Source organism: Simochromis diagramma, unplaced genomic scaffold (genome assembly GCF_900408965.1).
Source record: "Simochromis diagramma unplaced genomic scaffold, fSimDia1.1 OVJJ01000061.1, whole genome shotgun sequence".
In the NCBI taxonomy this organism is placed as follows: domain Eukaryota; kingdom Metazoa; phylum Chordata; class Actinopteri; order Cichliformes; family Cichlidae; genus Simochromis; species Simochromis diagramma.
In genome coordinates, this window is record NW_024386945.1 from 2,893,056 (window position 1) to 2,910,618 (window position 17,563).

The 17,563-nt window shown below is 40.8% G+C and overlaps 1 protein-coding gene across 6 annotated transcripts in view; it reads right to left on the reverse strand.

The window, feature by feature from the left end:
• Positions 1-17,563, reverse strand: part of plxna2 (plexin A2) — a 159,480-nt gene that overhangs the window by 125,690 nt on the left and 16,227 nt on the right. For all 6 annotated transcript variants that reach the window (XM_040038137.1, XM_040038135.1, XM_040038136.1 and 3 more), the window contains 2 exons: positions 8,050-9,383; positions 3,538-3,720 (listed from right to left, as the gene is read on the reverse strand). In XM_040038137.1, the coding sequence (XP_039894071.1) occupies positions 3,538-3,720; positions 8,050-9,249 (1,383 nt within the window). In that variant the 5' untranslated portion in view covers positions 9,250-9,383. The remainder of the gene's footprint in view (positions 1-3,537; positions 3,721-8,049; positions 9,384-17,563) is intronic.

Sequence of the window (17,563 nt, forward strand, 5' to 3'; positions counted from 1 at the left end):
GCTTACTCCCCCACCCTCTTAACCCCTCTTCCTCAATCAATCCCCTACAAAAGCCTGCCACAGGCAGCGATATCCACCAACATCATCCCTCATGCTTTGCCATGTTCCCGCAAAGCCAAGGAAACAGCAGCATATACGGGAGCTGATCTGCAGGGAAAGCAGGAGGGAAATGGAGGGAGGGAGGGAAGGAGGAGTGGGATTGAATGGGGAAGCATTGAGTGGAAGGATGGGGAGGGGGTATTCTTTGGGAAGGGAGCCAATCCAATTACAAGCAGTGGTGCAGCCCTGGTTTCTTTGGCGGCACAAAATTCACATTTCGACGATCTCTTCCTCCCTCCCCTAGTACCTTCTTGCTTCTTCTTCTAAAGATGCCTATTCCTGCTACTCTGTTTCCTATTTTTTCCTCATCGTGGCTCACACTCACATCCTGTAATCGTGCATCCCTGTGCACCACACCCCTCCCTTTCCCCATCTGTCTGTCTTTCTTGGATGCATGAAAGAGCTGGAGGTATAGTACTGTATCACCAGCAAAGCAACAAATCTTGTCACCCTAGCTGTGTCATGCTCAGATCTGCAGGAAGCCTCCAGCATCCTACTCCATGTAGGTGTCTCATGCAACTCTGTAGGAGCTTATCATCCCTCTGCAGAGGAAACTGTAGCTCATACTCTTTAGGTCACCCAATCCCTCTGCCCTCCCTGTGTCACGGCATGGCAGGGCAGGCTGGGAGAAGGGTGGGGTGGAGGGGATAGCCAGGGTGTTGAATAACATTCAGTGTAAACAATGCATACTTCGGACAGACTGATTATTCTTAATTACTGATTAGTCATTATACATGAAAACAGCTTTTTTAAAGCTGCTGCAAATTGCCACAGGGGAATCCCGATTCTCTGTCATTCTCCCAGCAGTCAGAGCTTGTACATTGTTGATCATTTGCGTTCATGCAAATCATCACGTTTCACTATCCAACAGCACATCTGCTTGCAAATTTCTGCACAGCAGAAGAGTGCATATATTCTCACGCGATCAAAAGCAAATTAGGTTCAATTGAAGTCCTCCAAACTTACTTTGACAGCAAGACCACACTAAAACACAACCTTTTATTTAGCAGTAAAAACCTGAGTTAACAACGCAAAATGCAATTTAAGTTTTGGGAATGTCACAGAAATATACAATTAATATTTCATTATGGCAGACATCATTTTGATTTCTACACTTAATATAATCTCGTGCTGAGTTCATTCACATTACTGAGAATATTTTAACAGAGTTAAATTTTTTCCACTATTTTCTCACTTCAGCCACCTCATAGTAAGAAGATTATTATAATCATAAATATTAAGACAACACATCATTTGAACTTTCTAATGTGCTCTGTTAGTGAAACCATATTCTGTGTGTCATGGGATCATTCTCTGTGGGTGACTGCTTGCTTTTTTTATGTTCTGACCACTGGACCGTGGTACCTTTTGTCTAGGTGCGCTTCTCATATCCTGGTTAATTCCTGCCCCACCTTAGCGTTACTGTGGTTACAGTCACGCCTCTGTATGTAGTCACACAGATGCACAGAAGGCTATTTTGCATGGATTTGGAAACAGACTAAGGACATAGCAGAAGGAAATGGGTGATTGCGAGCGGCAGGTACAGACAAGAGTGTGGAAAGAAACAGGCAAACACACACCATATGCAAGCAACAGAGTGAGGAAAACACTCCTCTGTTGCAAATAATTGAAACAGATGAAAAGGTTAAAAAAAAGTTGACATTATTTAAAGCTCAAACTGGGGGTTAAGTCAAATTAATATTCTCTACACAACAGCCTGATTAGTAAATTGATTTAATAATGGAAAAATGAAGACCAAAATAACCCACGACACTGACATTTATGTTCCACTCCTGACATTTGTGATCTCGGAATGACACTGAGACAGTCAGCCCAATGAGAGAAGCAAGGTCAATAAATCTATCAATATCCTTCAACTAGCTGTCTAATTGCAGTCTGGACACGAGACAAAGGACAACTATGATAGGCCTACCCGAAAAACTCAAATTTCAACCAAAGCCATGCATACATATAGTATATCACACAATATTACCAGACAGGTAACTACATTTTGGCCCCTGAGAATGGGGGACTGTGTATAGCAACACTTACAATTGTTTAGTGGTTAGTACACTATTTATGTTTAAGTTAAAGCTGAGAGTCTGTATATTAAAACTATATGCATTACATTGGTGTAACATATACTTTTTTTTAAAAATAGCCAAAATAACCATAAAAATAATAAGTGTCAATGTCCAACAATATATATAGCTAATCAGCTGTTTGGGGGAATGTCAGTGTCACACAAGAGTGCAAGAGCTGTTTGAAAACAATCAATAAATCATAGATGTGTCTGACTGACAATCAAACTCTCCATCCCAGAACCCAGAGCGGCACTTAACAGCACTTCTCCTCTGCACTATTTATTCCAGCTAGTCAAAAGTTTAATCTCATGACTGATTTAGACTTCTGAGCCGGTAACGTAACCTACATATGTGGCCAACATCATTGCTGACATTTATACTAATGCATGTGACATTACGTGTTAATTACCATGCAGTTGTCTCCCAGTGTTTTACATGTGGTGCCAACCAGCAGAAACAATTAAAATTTCTTTCTTCTGTTCCTGAATGTTTTTCACTTCTTTGCACATTCTCTCATGTCCATTCCAATAGTTTCACCCATCCTCCTCTAGGAATTTGCCAACATGTGTAAATCCTTTTATTGATGCTATGATTATTACTCCTTATATTGAGATCATGATTCTTATTCTCTCACTGAAAATTCAACAACTGCAGCGAAAAAGTTGCCTGAAATGCATATAAGGAATCAACAGTATTGAACAGCCCATCGGAATAGTTGTGAGTTGCATTGATGAGACTTGTAGACACATTTCTATGGAGGTGCACGTCAGGTTACACCGTAAGTTACAATGTAAGGTCTCAGAGGGATTTGCCATTACGGCGTAGCTGTGGTGTAGATTTCCCAGTGAAATATAAATCCACAGTAATACCATGTTTCTTGTAGCTAGGGTGTGAAATCTATTATTATTAACTGGCCAGGAGCCCTTAACCCTCTGTAGCCTTTGTATTCTCTCACCAAGACTAGGAATTTCAGTGCATGGGCTGGCTCTTTCCCTTGGCTCTCAGTGGGCCAAAGCAGAAAGGTGCCTATTAAAATTAATGGTTCAGTGCAGGATACTTAACAGTGCAACACTAGAGCTCACTTAACAAGGAACTGGTAATGACCACTACAGTGAGCTAGCTGTTGCCATTACACCTCCCTGACACTTTGACAGCTGGGATTAAATATTAAGCAGCTATGTTTCCTTGTGACCAACATCCATCTACACAGAAATAGGACCACTTCACAGTGGCAGTCCCCTCTGGACTATTGAGCAGTATAACTCCCTATGTATCACAGTAATAACACAAGCAGAGAACTTATACAAGAGACCTTTAACTGCTGGATGAGAAGAGGAAGGGAGTTGGTACTCACCTTCTTCAGGCGTCCACTCTTGGTACCCACAAAAGCTACACAGTAGCCATTGTAGACATAAGAGGTCACAGAAGTCATACGGTCCCGAGTCTCAGTGTAGAGAGTGTGGCCAGTCACTAGTTGAGAGCCGCCAAGTGGCTGGTTGATGTCCAGACCACAGAAGGAGTCATCAATGGGCACGGGCTAAAGACAGAAGAAAAAAGGTTATGAATTACAAATTAATAACAAGAATGTTTAAAAAAAATGGTGATCATGATTATCAGGGTAATATGTGACATTAAGCAAATAATTCCTTAAAATTAAACATACTGTAAGTGCCTTGAGGAAACTATTGTTGTGATTTGGCCCTATATAAATAAAATGTAATTAAAGTGAATTGAATTGTAGGAATAGGAAGTGAAAAAAAATACACCAGAGAAAGACAGAGTTACAGGATGAGGCAACAGCAGTAAAGAGAGGCTGAGATACAGAGGATTATAAAACAAGACAGCTCAGTAAGGACCAAAGATGAAGGTGACAGACTGAAACACGAGAGTGATGGCCAAAGTTGTGGAAATAGTGGCAGTGTTAGAGAGTGTTTGAGATGGGCAGATGAGAGAGGTGAGCCTGAGGGAAAGAGGAAGGTCAGAGTGAGGAGGAATTGCTCACGTGAGTCTCTTAGCCAGACAAACGTTTTTCTTTCGGGCACACCAGAAAGATATGTATCAGCTCCACCCGACTGAGCTCCACCTTGCTCTCACTGTGGCTCATTACCCTGGCCTATCACAACATCACAGCAGAAATATACATATTGCACGATAACAGTGGGCATTAGCGAGCACAATGCGTGATAACTATGCAACATAGAAATGCGCACGTAACCAAAGAAGCACTAATAACATTTACTTATTCACTAGAAAACAACTGCTATAGTGAATTCTCAGTGAATTTAAATTCAGCTCTTAAGGAAAATTTGGGCCTTAAGACAGTTGCTTAGAATGAAAACTTCTTGTTCTTTCAAGATATGAAAATACAGGCAATGAGGAGGAGGTGAATAAGAAGTAAGACAGTGATCTGTCTGGTGTTGAATCAGGTCAGCTGACAGTCACCAAGTATCATTGGCCTCAATGTGCCATGCAGGCTAAAGTGAAATGGCCAGGCAAGCATTACATGTGTATATCCCATAGTCCCTTGCTCACAAACTCTATCTTATTCAAATTCTAAATATATATCCCCTTTTTACAGCCCCTACTCATTAGTTTTCTTACTCTCACATTTCTCATCCGTCTCCTTTCTATCCCTGCTTCTGTCTTTTTCACTGTCAGAATGGTCTAAGCAGACTGTGTTGTGTGGAAGGCAGCTCTGTCTCTCACACAGTGGCTGTACAACCTTTCTACATATATTTTCATGAACAGAGCAATAACGCTGAAGGGGAATAATCGCCTCCGCTTGTATCCTCACGCCCCTCACTTTGTGGCATTTCCTTTTATTCCCTTTGCCCAAAATAGCACAGAGTGCTATGGAGTACTACTGCGGTATTTAAAAAGAAAAAAAAAACAATCTGGTGAGTTAACATTGTTCATGTCTCATGTGGTGATAACATCAAATGTACTGTATGCAATTGTTCTAGGCTTCTCTTAAACACAAGTTGATGACACAGACGGTATGAATCAGATGGGAAAGCTAGCAGCTATCTTGAGGAACAGCCGTGAGTTCCAGACATCGGCTTATCAATATATACTCCCTGAAAATCATGCAGCTATTCCACATATGGTCTGTTGGGCTCCTAACCATTTGGTTCTGATTATATCTAGATTGTTCAGATGATGTATGCTTAGTAGACTTGGCAGACAGCTCAAATCCCCCTGGAGTCCATGTGGTTGAGCTTTCTTGTTCACCTTCTTGCAGATTTTTTTGTTTCATTGTGTTTTTACTGCTGACTTACAATAAATCTCATGAGTAGTGCAGAAATGTAGTTTTCTATACCACTGTTTCAAGAGACAAATTTACATGAGACCTAAATTAAACATATGCGATTAATCCTTATTGAACATCTCACAACATGAAATCATATTAATTTTCTGCTGAGAAAATAGCTGCTACCCTGTTTAGATGTGACAGGATATGTGCTCTCAGAGTTTTTTTCCTCTCAGAGTATATCAAATTTATCAACTCCAGTCCCACTTTGCTTTCACAAGTGGTTAATTAGTTCTAAGGGCATGAGCAAAAAAAGCAAGACAGGAGGATAGTGTGACACATGGACACACAAACACACACACAGTGTGATACAGAAAGAATCCCATCATGGCTCTACTCCATGGGATTGACTACAGAGATGGTGTGAATCTCCAGATGGCAGAAGGCTGGATGGCTGGGTGATAAATCTTTGATTGGCTGCTGTATCTGAATCCCCTGGCTCAGCCTCAGTTCCATTCCCAGCCTCAGCCTTGGCCTGCATGTAACTGAACACAGTAAAATGTCTGCAAGAATGAGAGCTGGGGGTATAATTAAAGTTCTCTGCTTTGAGCTCGCTGGCTACCTGCTGTTTACAACAGACCAGACGAGAGGTACTGAAGCTGCATGTGTAATTTACTCAGAAACCAAGAAAGGTACAGTTAACAGTTAGCTAAAATACACTTGGGTTGGTCTAACCTTGAAGAACCTCACATTGTGATGGATGTCAAACACTAAAAAAATACCACACAGAGTCACATAGGAACATACTTAAGAAAAAAAAGAAAGAAAGATGTGAAGCATACAGTATGTGTACTTGAAAGTAGTCACACTACTTAAGTTGAGGATTTAACATCAAGCACACAATGTCAGCATGTTTGACATATCTGGGTGTTAAATGTATTTGGGACAGGTTATACGAGTTCCACATGCACTGACATCTGTCTTTATAATCCACATTGTACTATGGATTTAGTAGCCAGTCTTGGTCTTAAGGACTACGTTTTATATGTGACTGCGGCTAAATATACAATGCTTGGTGCAGTGTAATGCATTACTGGAAATAAATGCCTAAAGAATGAAGTGGGGGTGCAGCTTTGCAGATAAAAACTAGCAACTATAAACATGCACATACATGATTGGGCAATCTTCTGGGAAACTAGAAAAATATTCCAAATGGAGCTCCAACAGTTTAAAAGGCTCCCAGTGTCATCAGTTTATACCACTATTTCCCCTTCTTCTGCCAACTCTGCATCTTACAACATCTTATTCCGCCTTCTCAGCAGAGCTAATAAAGTCCAACAGCTAGTTTGAGATAATGTCTCCCTCCTCCTGACAATCACCTCTGACATTGTGCTAATGGGGAATTTACTGATTTTAATAGCAGTGGTCAACTGAGTTCCCCAGGGGGGTTAGCAACAAAAGAAGCTGATCAGTGCGGTTCTCATCATAGTGAAGGATAGGGATATCATTAAACCCCACACTTCACATACTGCTTGTACACCCAGTATTAAAAGTGTCTCCTATGCACACACAGATATACAGCACACATGCACACTTAGCCAGTCATTAATTCTTAATATTCTTAAATTCCTATTTGCAATTAAAGAATGAAAGCACAGAGGACTGTGGCCTCCTGGGAACGAGCGAAACCTTAATTGTACGTGACAACATGTAACGGATACATGGCCTTGTATTATAGCATAATTGGGGATTTCAGAAGGAATAGTCTGCTGTGTGATCTACATTATGCCAACATCAGAAGCAGAGTAACTTGAGCGACACCCCCCACCACACACACACACACACACACTTTATTTTTCTAGAAGGGGAGTGTGTTTACTTGTGTTGTGCTCGAGGAGAATGTTATCACTTTGATGGTTGCCAAGAAAAATAAATCCTCTCTAATTTATGAATATCTCTTATTGAAATGTACTTGAAAGTGGATATTTTCTGATATCAAAGCTACAAAACAATTTGAAATAATTGAGTGCAGTAGGAGAGTCATTTGTAAAATAGTATGCAATACTAGGCATTCAAAAGCATTTCTGGGTGATTGTTGCCTTTAAAAAATATATAAATAAATAAATAAACCAGCATACGCTTGCACAACTTGCTGTGTTTTTCTGGTTCACTGAGAGGACTTAGTAATTCCCTTCACTGTTTACCAGCATATTTCAGAAAGAATCTAAATGTAGAAGTTGCTCAATTTATAAAAATTTCAGACCTTATTATATAAATGAATAGCTCTTTTTTGGTTTTCAGCTACTTGAAGCTCAAAGAATTTAAAAGGAAAAAAAAAAAGTATAAATTGATTCGTCCAAACACGAATGTGCAAAACAGAAATGTGCAAGTAATTATTCGCCAATTTATCAGTGTCCTTATATTATTTCCTATACTATCCCAATAATATTTCCCAATGACAAGCGTTTCAAGTTTTTCAAATCCTCTTTCACATTGTTACCATATGGAAGAGGGTTATTTCAATTGTTCTCCCTTTCACACTCTGGATGATCTGGAGATCTGTGGATGGATGCATGTAAAGCATGAAGTGTTTGTCATCCATTTAGTATAACTCACCGCTTTGGTGCACTGCACATCCTTCCCAAGCAGCCAATTAAGTTCCAGGTTTCCTTCTCCCTGGTAGCAGGACTGCAGGCGCTCCTTAATTCGTGCATTGATGTCACGAATGGTGAAGACGCAGAGCGCTGAGTCATCTGGTGGGCGATGGAACTGCTTCTGGCCCTTAGAGAAGATGGTGAAGAGCACATCATCGTGGGCACTGATATTGAGTGATGCAGCGAGAACACGTCCTGGCTTGCCAAGGTAGGCAGCCTGCAGTAGCCGGTACTCAACACCGCTCTTCACACAGCCAATAGGCAGGGAAACATAGGAGTGGAACTTGGGGTCATCTTTGCAGAGGCGAACAATGCGAGAAGTGTAGAACAGATCACTGCCGGATCCGCTTGACGACATGCTGTTTTCTGGTGTCTCGGGCTGAACAGTCAGGAAGTAAACAAAGCTGCCGCTGGCAAAGCCGTAAACATAGTAGATGTCAAAGTGAGAGACCAGTGCCAGTGTGTCTGATGGTATCTTTATGAGGGAGGACACAAAATCTGTGTGCAATTCATAGTCAAGCATAGCAGAGGATTCTGGGTCACGGGGCAACTTTCGACTGGAGATTGTAGGAAAGTAGTCCTGTTTGCCATCTACCGCCGTGCCAATAAACAGGGTCCCATCCTGGCCCTGCGAAGGCACAATGACCCCATACATAGTCCCAGTCTGGTTCACACTAGAGAGGTAGTGTTCTTTCTTGTGGGAAGGCTCCACTAAGATAAAGAGGTCATCCAATCTGAGGAGTTTACAAACTCCCTGGTACAGGCTGCCACAGGCCAGCAACCGGTTTTGGGAATAATCAATTAAGAGAAGCTTGTTGACATTGTTGGTTGAGACAAGGGGCTCAGAACAAGGCTGGACAATCAGAGGAGGGTAGCACGCCTTGTTGTCATCCTCTGGGCCTGTGTCATGGGAGACTAGAAGAGTCAGGTTGCCTGAGAGCTTGTACACACGGTTGACTGCTCCAATATACAAAGCGCCTGTGGTTTGGTGAACTGTCAGGTGGTTGAATACCCAGTCCCGACGTTCAGGGTGGAAACTAGTAAAAGTCTGCCCATTGGATAAAGCAGGTATTACTATGAGCCAGAAGCCTAGTAGAGCAGCCATTGGTCCCACTTTAGGGTTAAGTGATAAAGTTCTGCGAAATGCTTGCTGGCCCTCCATGTTTAACAGGCCTGGAAGGAAATCGCTAAGGGAGTTGAGAGAATGGATGTAATGAATACGTGGAGGAGACCTTTGCCTTTGTGTTGCTGAAGGCTATCTTGCAGGTCAAGCTTCACAAGGTTTTTCACATGTTTCTGTAAAAGAAAACAAGAAACAAAGAGAAAAGTTGTAAATTGTCACAGCTGAGTTACATGTCACACGAAGAAGATGCATTTAAGAGCGTTTCAAAGTGAAAAGGAATAAGAGGCTCAAATTTAATAAAGCAATGAGCTGTGGAGAATAGACAATTGGTGGAAACCATTATGGTGCACATTCCAAAGGACAGGGCAGGTTACAGCAACGGAAATTAGCCTGACCTGACTCATGCTAGCGCTGCTGCTGTCACCACACACTGAGTAAGAGGTTTCCAAGAACAGAAAAAAGGCCAAAACAGGCATTGCTCACTAAAAGCAAGGTCACTGTGTTGTGAGACTGACTGTCTTTTTCTTCCAAAACAATGTGACACTTCAGTGAAGCTAACCTTTTACACATGTATTATATTCACTTATTTTATTAGAAATGGTTTAGAATATTGTCATAATTAGCATCTGTATTTCTGAGTTATTGTCCATAACCCTTTATGAGGATTTTAGTAGCCGAAACTTTTCCCAGGGCAGATCTAGGCAGTTTATCTTTAAATCAAAGTAAATAATTGTGTCCAATTTGGACAAAATTCCAAATACCTTTCCAAAGATATTCCATTCACAAATGGGATGGGCATAACATCAGTGGCCTTGACTACTGACCACCAAGATCTAATCAGTTCATCCCTGAGTGCAAGTGAATATTTGGGGCAGATTTAAGGAATATTTCGTTCAGAAAATACATTAATCTGTAGTGACCTAATGTTTGATCTTTGACCATCAACGTCTAATCACGTCATCTCCAGATGATAGGGCTTACCTACAAAGGAAAACCTAAAACACATCTTCAATATTAGAGATCATGCCATACCAGAAACATTAGTACACAGCTTAACGTTGTGTGCTTCGTTATCCTTAAAACATCATTCTCTTCTTTTTATTATTATACTGACCCCATCCTCACGATTTCTTTAAACACATCCCCTATCAGTTGCCCATTTTGATATACTATATTAGTCAAAATGTATCACGCTACAATTAATGCAACCATGCTCTGCCTGGGCTGTAAAGATCTCTCTCCATGTGCTATAAAACCAAGCAGTCTGTCCCCAGGAGTTAATTATCTCATCCATTGGAAAAGACGGCCTGGATCTCATTACTGGAACAAACTGAGAACAAATTGGAAGCCACTTGCACACACCCCTACTCTTGCTCTTTAAGGGGCTCATTTTTATAGACTCTGAATCTATTAATTATTCTTTTATACAATTTATTTATTTATTCATTGTTTATAAATCAAGTTCCTCTAATACTGGTGTGCTCAGATCACAACTGATTAATTTAAAGGTGATTTTTGTGCTGCCTATAATTAATCCCTCCACTGTAATAGATATATACAAAACATCCTCATGCAAAGATTAACTAATAGAACATCTGATGTATGTATGAGTGTGTCTTATTCCCCAAGTATTATCGGTGTACTCTATCAGAACCAAGTAGTGTGAGGGGCTAACAAGTGGAGAGAATGGCAGTGCATCCTAAAATCAAGTACGATTAGGCGTAGCGATCCAACAAGGGTAATTACTATGGCGCTGGAGGTGGTAAGCTGGGGAGTGACATGGGGACGCCGGGGGCTTGAATGTGTCAGAGACGGCCCTACGTCGTTTGTCACGCTCCAGATTTGCATTTCCAGCAGCGAGGGCACAGAGAATCAAGGGTGAAAAGATGTGGCCTGAATAATCAGTAACTGCACCTTGAATTAACAAGCAACTGAAAAGGGGAGGGAACATTGTATGGGAAGATACTGAATAGCCAGCTTACATTGTGACGTGTTCAAGGCAGGTTTGATTTGCAGCAGTAATTTAGGGGTCCCTTTGAACCGTGTCAGCCCTTTCATAGACCTCAATCCAAATCCGTTAATGGCCATCTTAGGGTCCCTCCCTACTCCTTGTGATCGAGTATACTACACAGCACCATCTTAAATATAACCCTAAGGAAGCATATTGATCTATGTGTCCAGAAACACAGGTCCTAAAGCCCAGTCAACCTGTTCTTGGTGTGTGTGCACAGGCAGAGGCGTGGGAGGTGCGCTGTCCCAAAAGCACTTTATTAGCATGGTCATAAAAGTGCCAGTGACTCTAAAAAACAGCAAGGGTCAGACCCCCACCCTCACTTTCAGTTGCCTGCATGCTGCCATGCTCCTTTGTTTGAGTTTGTACATGGTAGATTTGCAAAGTGGATCCCTTTGGTGGCATAATCAGTTTCCTGCTGAGCTAGCTTTTCGCTCAAGCCCCAAAGCCTTTTGCCCTTTAGATCTTACGCTCCACCTCCACGCTTTAATCGTATGTATATACAATGTTTTAAGGCCATCCATCTTTTCTTCTTCTGCTTTTTATTTTTCCTACGTTTCCTCAGTTGTCAGGAGTAAAATTATGCATCAGTCTCTTATGTTGTGGCAACAGCTGCCCATGCAAAGAAAAAGAGTGACTGAATGGTGTAAATAAAAACCTCCACAAAAAGGTTATCCCCTCATATTGCTTTCAATAACACAGGGAATGAAGTCTTTGTTCAAGCTGATTGCATGACCACCTCTTTGTTGCACTTGACATAGCACTCCACAGTAGTATGCAGCTGAAGACTTTAAAAGAATACGAACAAAACTCGATCCCCCAGTGTGCTCTTTAGTTCAAAGCCATATCTTTCTTTTGTTTGTGAGAAGTCAGAATTAAGTAAAAGAAAATTAACATATAAATGCAACCAGAAATTATTCATACTTAAACATAGTTAACTAGTGACCTGGAAAAAGAAGAGGGCATGACTATGTTGACATTGAATTACAGGTAAACTAGAATATAGGCACATTTGCAGCTAGTAGTTCTGAATAAAAATTCAGACTTTCACTACATGAGATTTTTGCCAATAATGCTGAGGCACGGATGACAATCGACTTTTTATTTGTCTTTTAAACATAGGGTAAGCGGATGAACCAAAAAAAGTCTTGTTCCTGAAATAAATTCAGTGTGCAGATGTTTCACAATTGTGGCCGTGGCACAGAAAGAATGATAGACTGCCATGATGACAAAACTGTCAGCGTCAAATAAGAATATAAAATGGAAAAAAAAAATTATATAACAAAACAAAATTCTTTATGGTCATTCTCAGTAGATTTCCATTTTAAGACTCACACTCATATGACAGTCTCTTTGGCAGACGTAGAAGGCAAAGAAAGAAAATCTTCATGTCAAGAGAGACGGAAGAGAACTCACGTTCCCGCACAAACGCAAGCTGTGATCATGGCTTGGAGAAAAGACAGTTTTTGCAAAACTTCCCATTCATAATGAATAGTCAGGCACACAAAACACTGTGTTGGCACACTCAGCCAGGCTGCTTCAGAGTGCTTGTTAAACAAACTGGTCCCACTGGCTGCATGTGCACTGTCACTGTGACTGGTTGTGGGTCTCTTGCTGAAATGCTGGTGATTTCCCCAGCCACTGGGCATGATGCTGTGACAGTGCCAACTGTGGCCAAAAGAGCTGGATTGTAGCACTTTAAAAAGATGCAAAAGAGCGACATTAGGTACAGGACAAGGATAAAGGAGAGGCGAAATGCAAAACGAGAGCTAAGTAAACCCTCAATGATGGTTGGGAAGAAACAGCCTGAGGGTAGTCCAGCAACTAGCAAAATGGCACAGGAGAGAAGGAATTTGTCTTTGAAGCAGGAGCAGCCCTAAAGCTCCATCACCCTCAAATAGGCAGCAGGTCTTCTGCTTTTGTGCTTTCCCCCCCGTTTATTCTCTCCACATCCTAAGCTTCTTAACACTCTAGCCAAATTTGCTTCATCTGTTGAATTCATATTTACAGCAATTGTACTGCAGAAGATAAAGAATGTAAACCAAATCCATTTATGGTGCTGAATCCATTGTTGTTGAATTTAAAAAAAAAAAACAAAAAAAACAAAAAGGAAATGGGAGATTGTAATTTCATGCCTTGGATTAATGTGTTATTCCCTCAACGATTAATGTAAAGCATGAAATTTGAAAGCTTAAGTGAAAGTGATATGCTTCGAATCAAAGACACAATTTGGAACAAACCTTCTTCAACTATCTAGTTAGGAAAAGTACAGTTAAGGGTTTAAAAATATGTTGGATTTTTTTATTCATTTCCTGGTAAACTTTTCAGTGGATGTGGCAATTTGGACAGTAAAAATAAAAAGTTTTATATTCCCCAAAGGGAGATCTCCTTCTATAGGAACCGATAAAAAGTATTAGCAGTAGAGGTTTGTCTATTAGTCTTCTCTCTTTTCTGCTATCAGGAAAAGAAATAATGAGAGGCCTCGTTAGTATCTTATGTTGTTGAGCTGGAGTTCTATTCATACATTCTTCTGTGACAATAGGAAATGAATTTCTCTGTTCCAGTGCCATTACGATCTGTCAGCTTCCAGGAAAACTATTCTCCATTCATCCATCCTTCCAGCCACTGCAAGGAAACATAGCATTTTCTCCTGCTACGACCCAATAGCAACAGAAAGGGAAAACACCCTCAGAAACCACAAGCCCTCCAGTAACTATCATTTAATTCTGTCTGGTTTCCTGTGCTGTGATGTTGGACGTGGTTGGTTATTCCCAATATTTTCTTGTGTAACGATTCAAAATTCCACCATAAAGATAAACCCTAATAACCAGGAGGAAATTACTGTCATTAAAGCCTTCCTCATAACATAAAAAATAGTCCAGAGCCGCTAAATTAAAACCATCACTGTGTAAATGTTTTAATTTGACCTTTTTATAAGCCATTTAGTTGTTGTTTGTCTTTTGACATGATATGTGTGAGGCTCTGAGCTATGGCTGAAAGAGCTGCAATTTAGCGATGCATAGTAAATTAATGCACAGTTGCTCACAATTAAGCATGAGCTCTCTGGGCACTCTGACAGAGCACTTTGCATCCAGTATTTAATAGCACTATCTTTGTTAGTGACCCATATCAGTGCACTTGCTCATGAGCATCTGAGTTTAGAGGCGTACAGAGAGGCCTTGAACTGCTTGTCAATGAGCTGCATTTGTTGAAAGCAGTCACAGTCGTGCCCCAGCTTTAGCATTATTTTAATGAAAACACATAAAAATGATTAGAACAACCCACCACAAACTTACATAAAAACATTTTTCATCAGGTATAGTCAAGACTTAGCATAGACGCTTATTCCCCAGTGCAAACAAGGGCATGTGTACCTAATCCTTCCCTTTAACCCTGTCTCTACACAGTTCCACTCCCACTTCACAAACTTAACACACTGGTATTGCAGCTAAAACCAGTAACATTTACTAAAGAGATTACAGTGTCACTGCTACTCTAATTATTTTTTTCCGCTCCCACAGCCGCTACATTCTCCTAACACACAGGCATGCACACATTTAAACTTGTACTTTCATGCAAGCTTAGACACGTACGTATCCACAGTTACAATGAAAGATACACAAATACATAGTGGCAGCTTCAATGTAAATGAATTACTCCTTTTCCCTCTCAATTCTTGCTCTGACTGACAAAACTAACAAACCTCTACATGCTTTTGTTCATTTGAAGGATGAATCCTGAGGCATGATCTTCTCAATCAATCCCAGCATAGTCATATGTGGTGTACGTCTCATCATTGCTGTCTGTCATCCGATGAGAGCAGATTTCTATTAGGAGGCATTTCCATAAATCTAAATTGTAAAGGGCCTTAGTGAGAGCAGAGCAAATCCTCAGTGGGCAAAGAAAACAAACAAAGCAGGATGTCAGGGGAGACCACAGGATCAGACCTCAGCTCATACACAGATTGAAATTGAATCAGGCTTTTTTTTGATTGACATCATACACATTTTATCAAACCGAAGGACCTTAACTACTTTTGACGCACGCGGTGGATGCTGCGCTGTCCTCGCACTTTGAAAGTCTGTATAATAGTATAATGGAAGCTAGATGTGGAGAGATCCATTTAAGTTAAAGTAGATGGGGTGTGTTTCAGTGGTTTGCGTATCTGAAATTGAATCACTTTCCTATGAATTACTGAAGAAAGGAAATTTGCAAACACACAGCTCACAATATTTTGAACACCTGTAAAAACAGTAGCATTTTGTCCTTTCAAGAGGTTATCGTGAACTGAGCAGAGAAAGAAGCATTTGAATAAAATCAATTCATCTGATCTCTTACATGACATTATGAATTTAGGCAGTTCAGCAAAGCGAATATTTTGAAACTCGTAACTACCAATAGCTCTTCTCATATCTAAGGCAACTTCATAGTGGCCAAATCTCAATGCAAATTTAAGAGTCGGTGAAGCAGACAAATGAACTTGGCAAAATGTAGAACTTGGCTGGTGCGCCAGGTAGCAGGTGCAAAGGACAGCTAAAGGGGCATTGGTCTGAACGAGTGGGCAATTGCGCGTCTTGTGAGTAGAAATGAAATGCATGAAAGGCTCAGTTCGTCTTGCCTTGGTGAAATCAGATTGCATAAACTCTGTGCTGTAGCACCGAACATAAGAGAGGTAAAGGCAGCCGAACCAAAAAAGACACAGATGACATTAAACCAAGCAATACCGCACTCCAGCGCAAACTGCGTGTGCATGTGTGGATGCAAGCAGCTGCATCATCATAGCATGTGTCTATGTGTACTGGTTTGCCTTGATTTACTTAAAAAAAAAAAAAAAAAAAAGAAAAAAAAAATCAGCAGACTTTCCCCGCAGAGGCGTTATCTGCCTGTAGCTGCAGTCTGCTAAACAAAGCATGGACTCTGACCTTTGGTGTGCAGCTGCCAAGTCAGAATAAGGCACCGATGGACTGAACCTTCTGTCAAAAAATATCATGCCAAATCCACAGTAAAACACCAGCAAACTGATCTGCAAGTGGGGAGAAATGTGTGAATTTAAGTACTTCTTCCATACATGTTCCATATGTGTGTGAAACACTGCAGGAAGACCTTCCATATAATGTGTAGTAATATGAATTTTCTCCATCCACAGCTTCATCATTTGTTCAACTGGGATCATAGTCCTAAGGCATGGCTCAGTGGTCAAGGTGACTAATGCTGAAAGGGTCTAAGAAAGAAGGAGACAGAGGGAAACCGAAACCCAAAACAGGGATAGAATCAATGATGGTGTATGAAAAAGAGAAAGAATGTCAAGTACTGCTGCTAGTTGACAAGGCTGTTAGAGACTACGGCAGCCATAACTCTAGAAGTTGGCATGGTCTCTCCATTATCTGGAGAACATTGGCACAACATGGCTGGCACACTCAGGCTACAGGAAGATCAATCAAAAAGTGAAAGGAATGAGGAGGTCAAAGACGGTCAAAGATGAGTGAAATCTACACAGGACTATTCTTTGGTCTAAATGTATAATAGATCTACTCATTACATGACGAAACCTGTTATTTCATTCAGGAAATGCAGAGGGGGAGAAGGAATGGTTATACAAGAGATTTTGGAGGAGAGGGAAAAATGATGTGCATCCTGTCAGTCAAAGTAATCCCTTCATTTTCTCCTGCTACCGTTTCATCTAAGGACTGTATGATATAGCCTGGAGCTCTGTAATCACACGCTGGTTGAAAGGATGAGGCTACTCTGGGTTGGCTAACAACCAGGCACTATAAACTCAGCAGGAAACGCACTTTTCTGTTGAACTGCTCTACAAACATGGTCACTATGGATCCCTGCATGGTTTACAGAGGATAGGCTATAGATAAGGTAGTATGTGGGTTTAATTTTGATTATAGTGACAAGTATTGCCCAACAACCAGGGCTGTGGTGTAACTTAGAACAGTGAGAATGTGATCTGTGATGTAAGAGAAATTTATACTGCTGTGCCAGATATAGCTCCATCAATGCTAAAAATCAATAATATCCCAGTGCAATTAAAATAACAGTTGAGCATGTGACCTCAGTTTCTGTGAATGCTCTGAATGCCGGAAGAGTTGGCTGGCAGGATGCACAGTACCGGCATTGAAGGACAAAATTGGGGGGAACTAACTACATTACGCAAAAAATCATATAAACACTCATCGCTCTTCCATGAACTTTATGAGTCATTTTTTTTTTGTCTGATAATAAACACAAGAGTCACTCAGTTGCTCATTTCCGATGTCATGGGATTGACTGACGATGTCTGCAGCTGCAGTGTGTACATGTTGTGTTTATACAAGTTGTTGTTCTGTCTGTGTC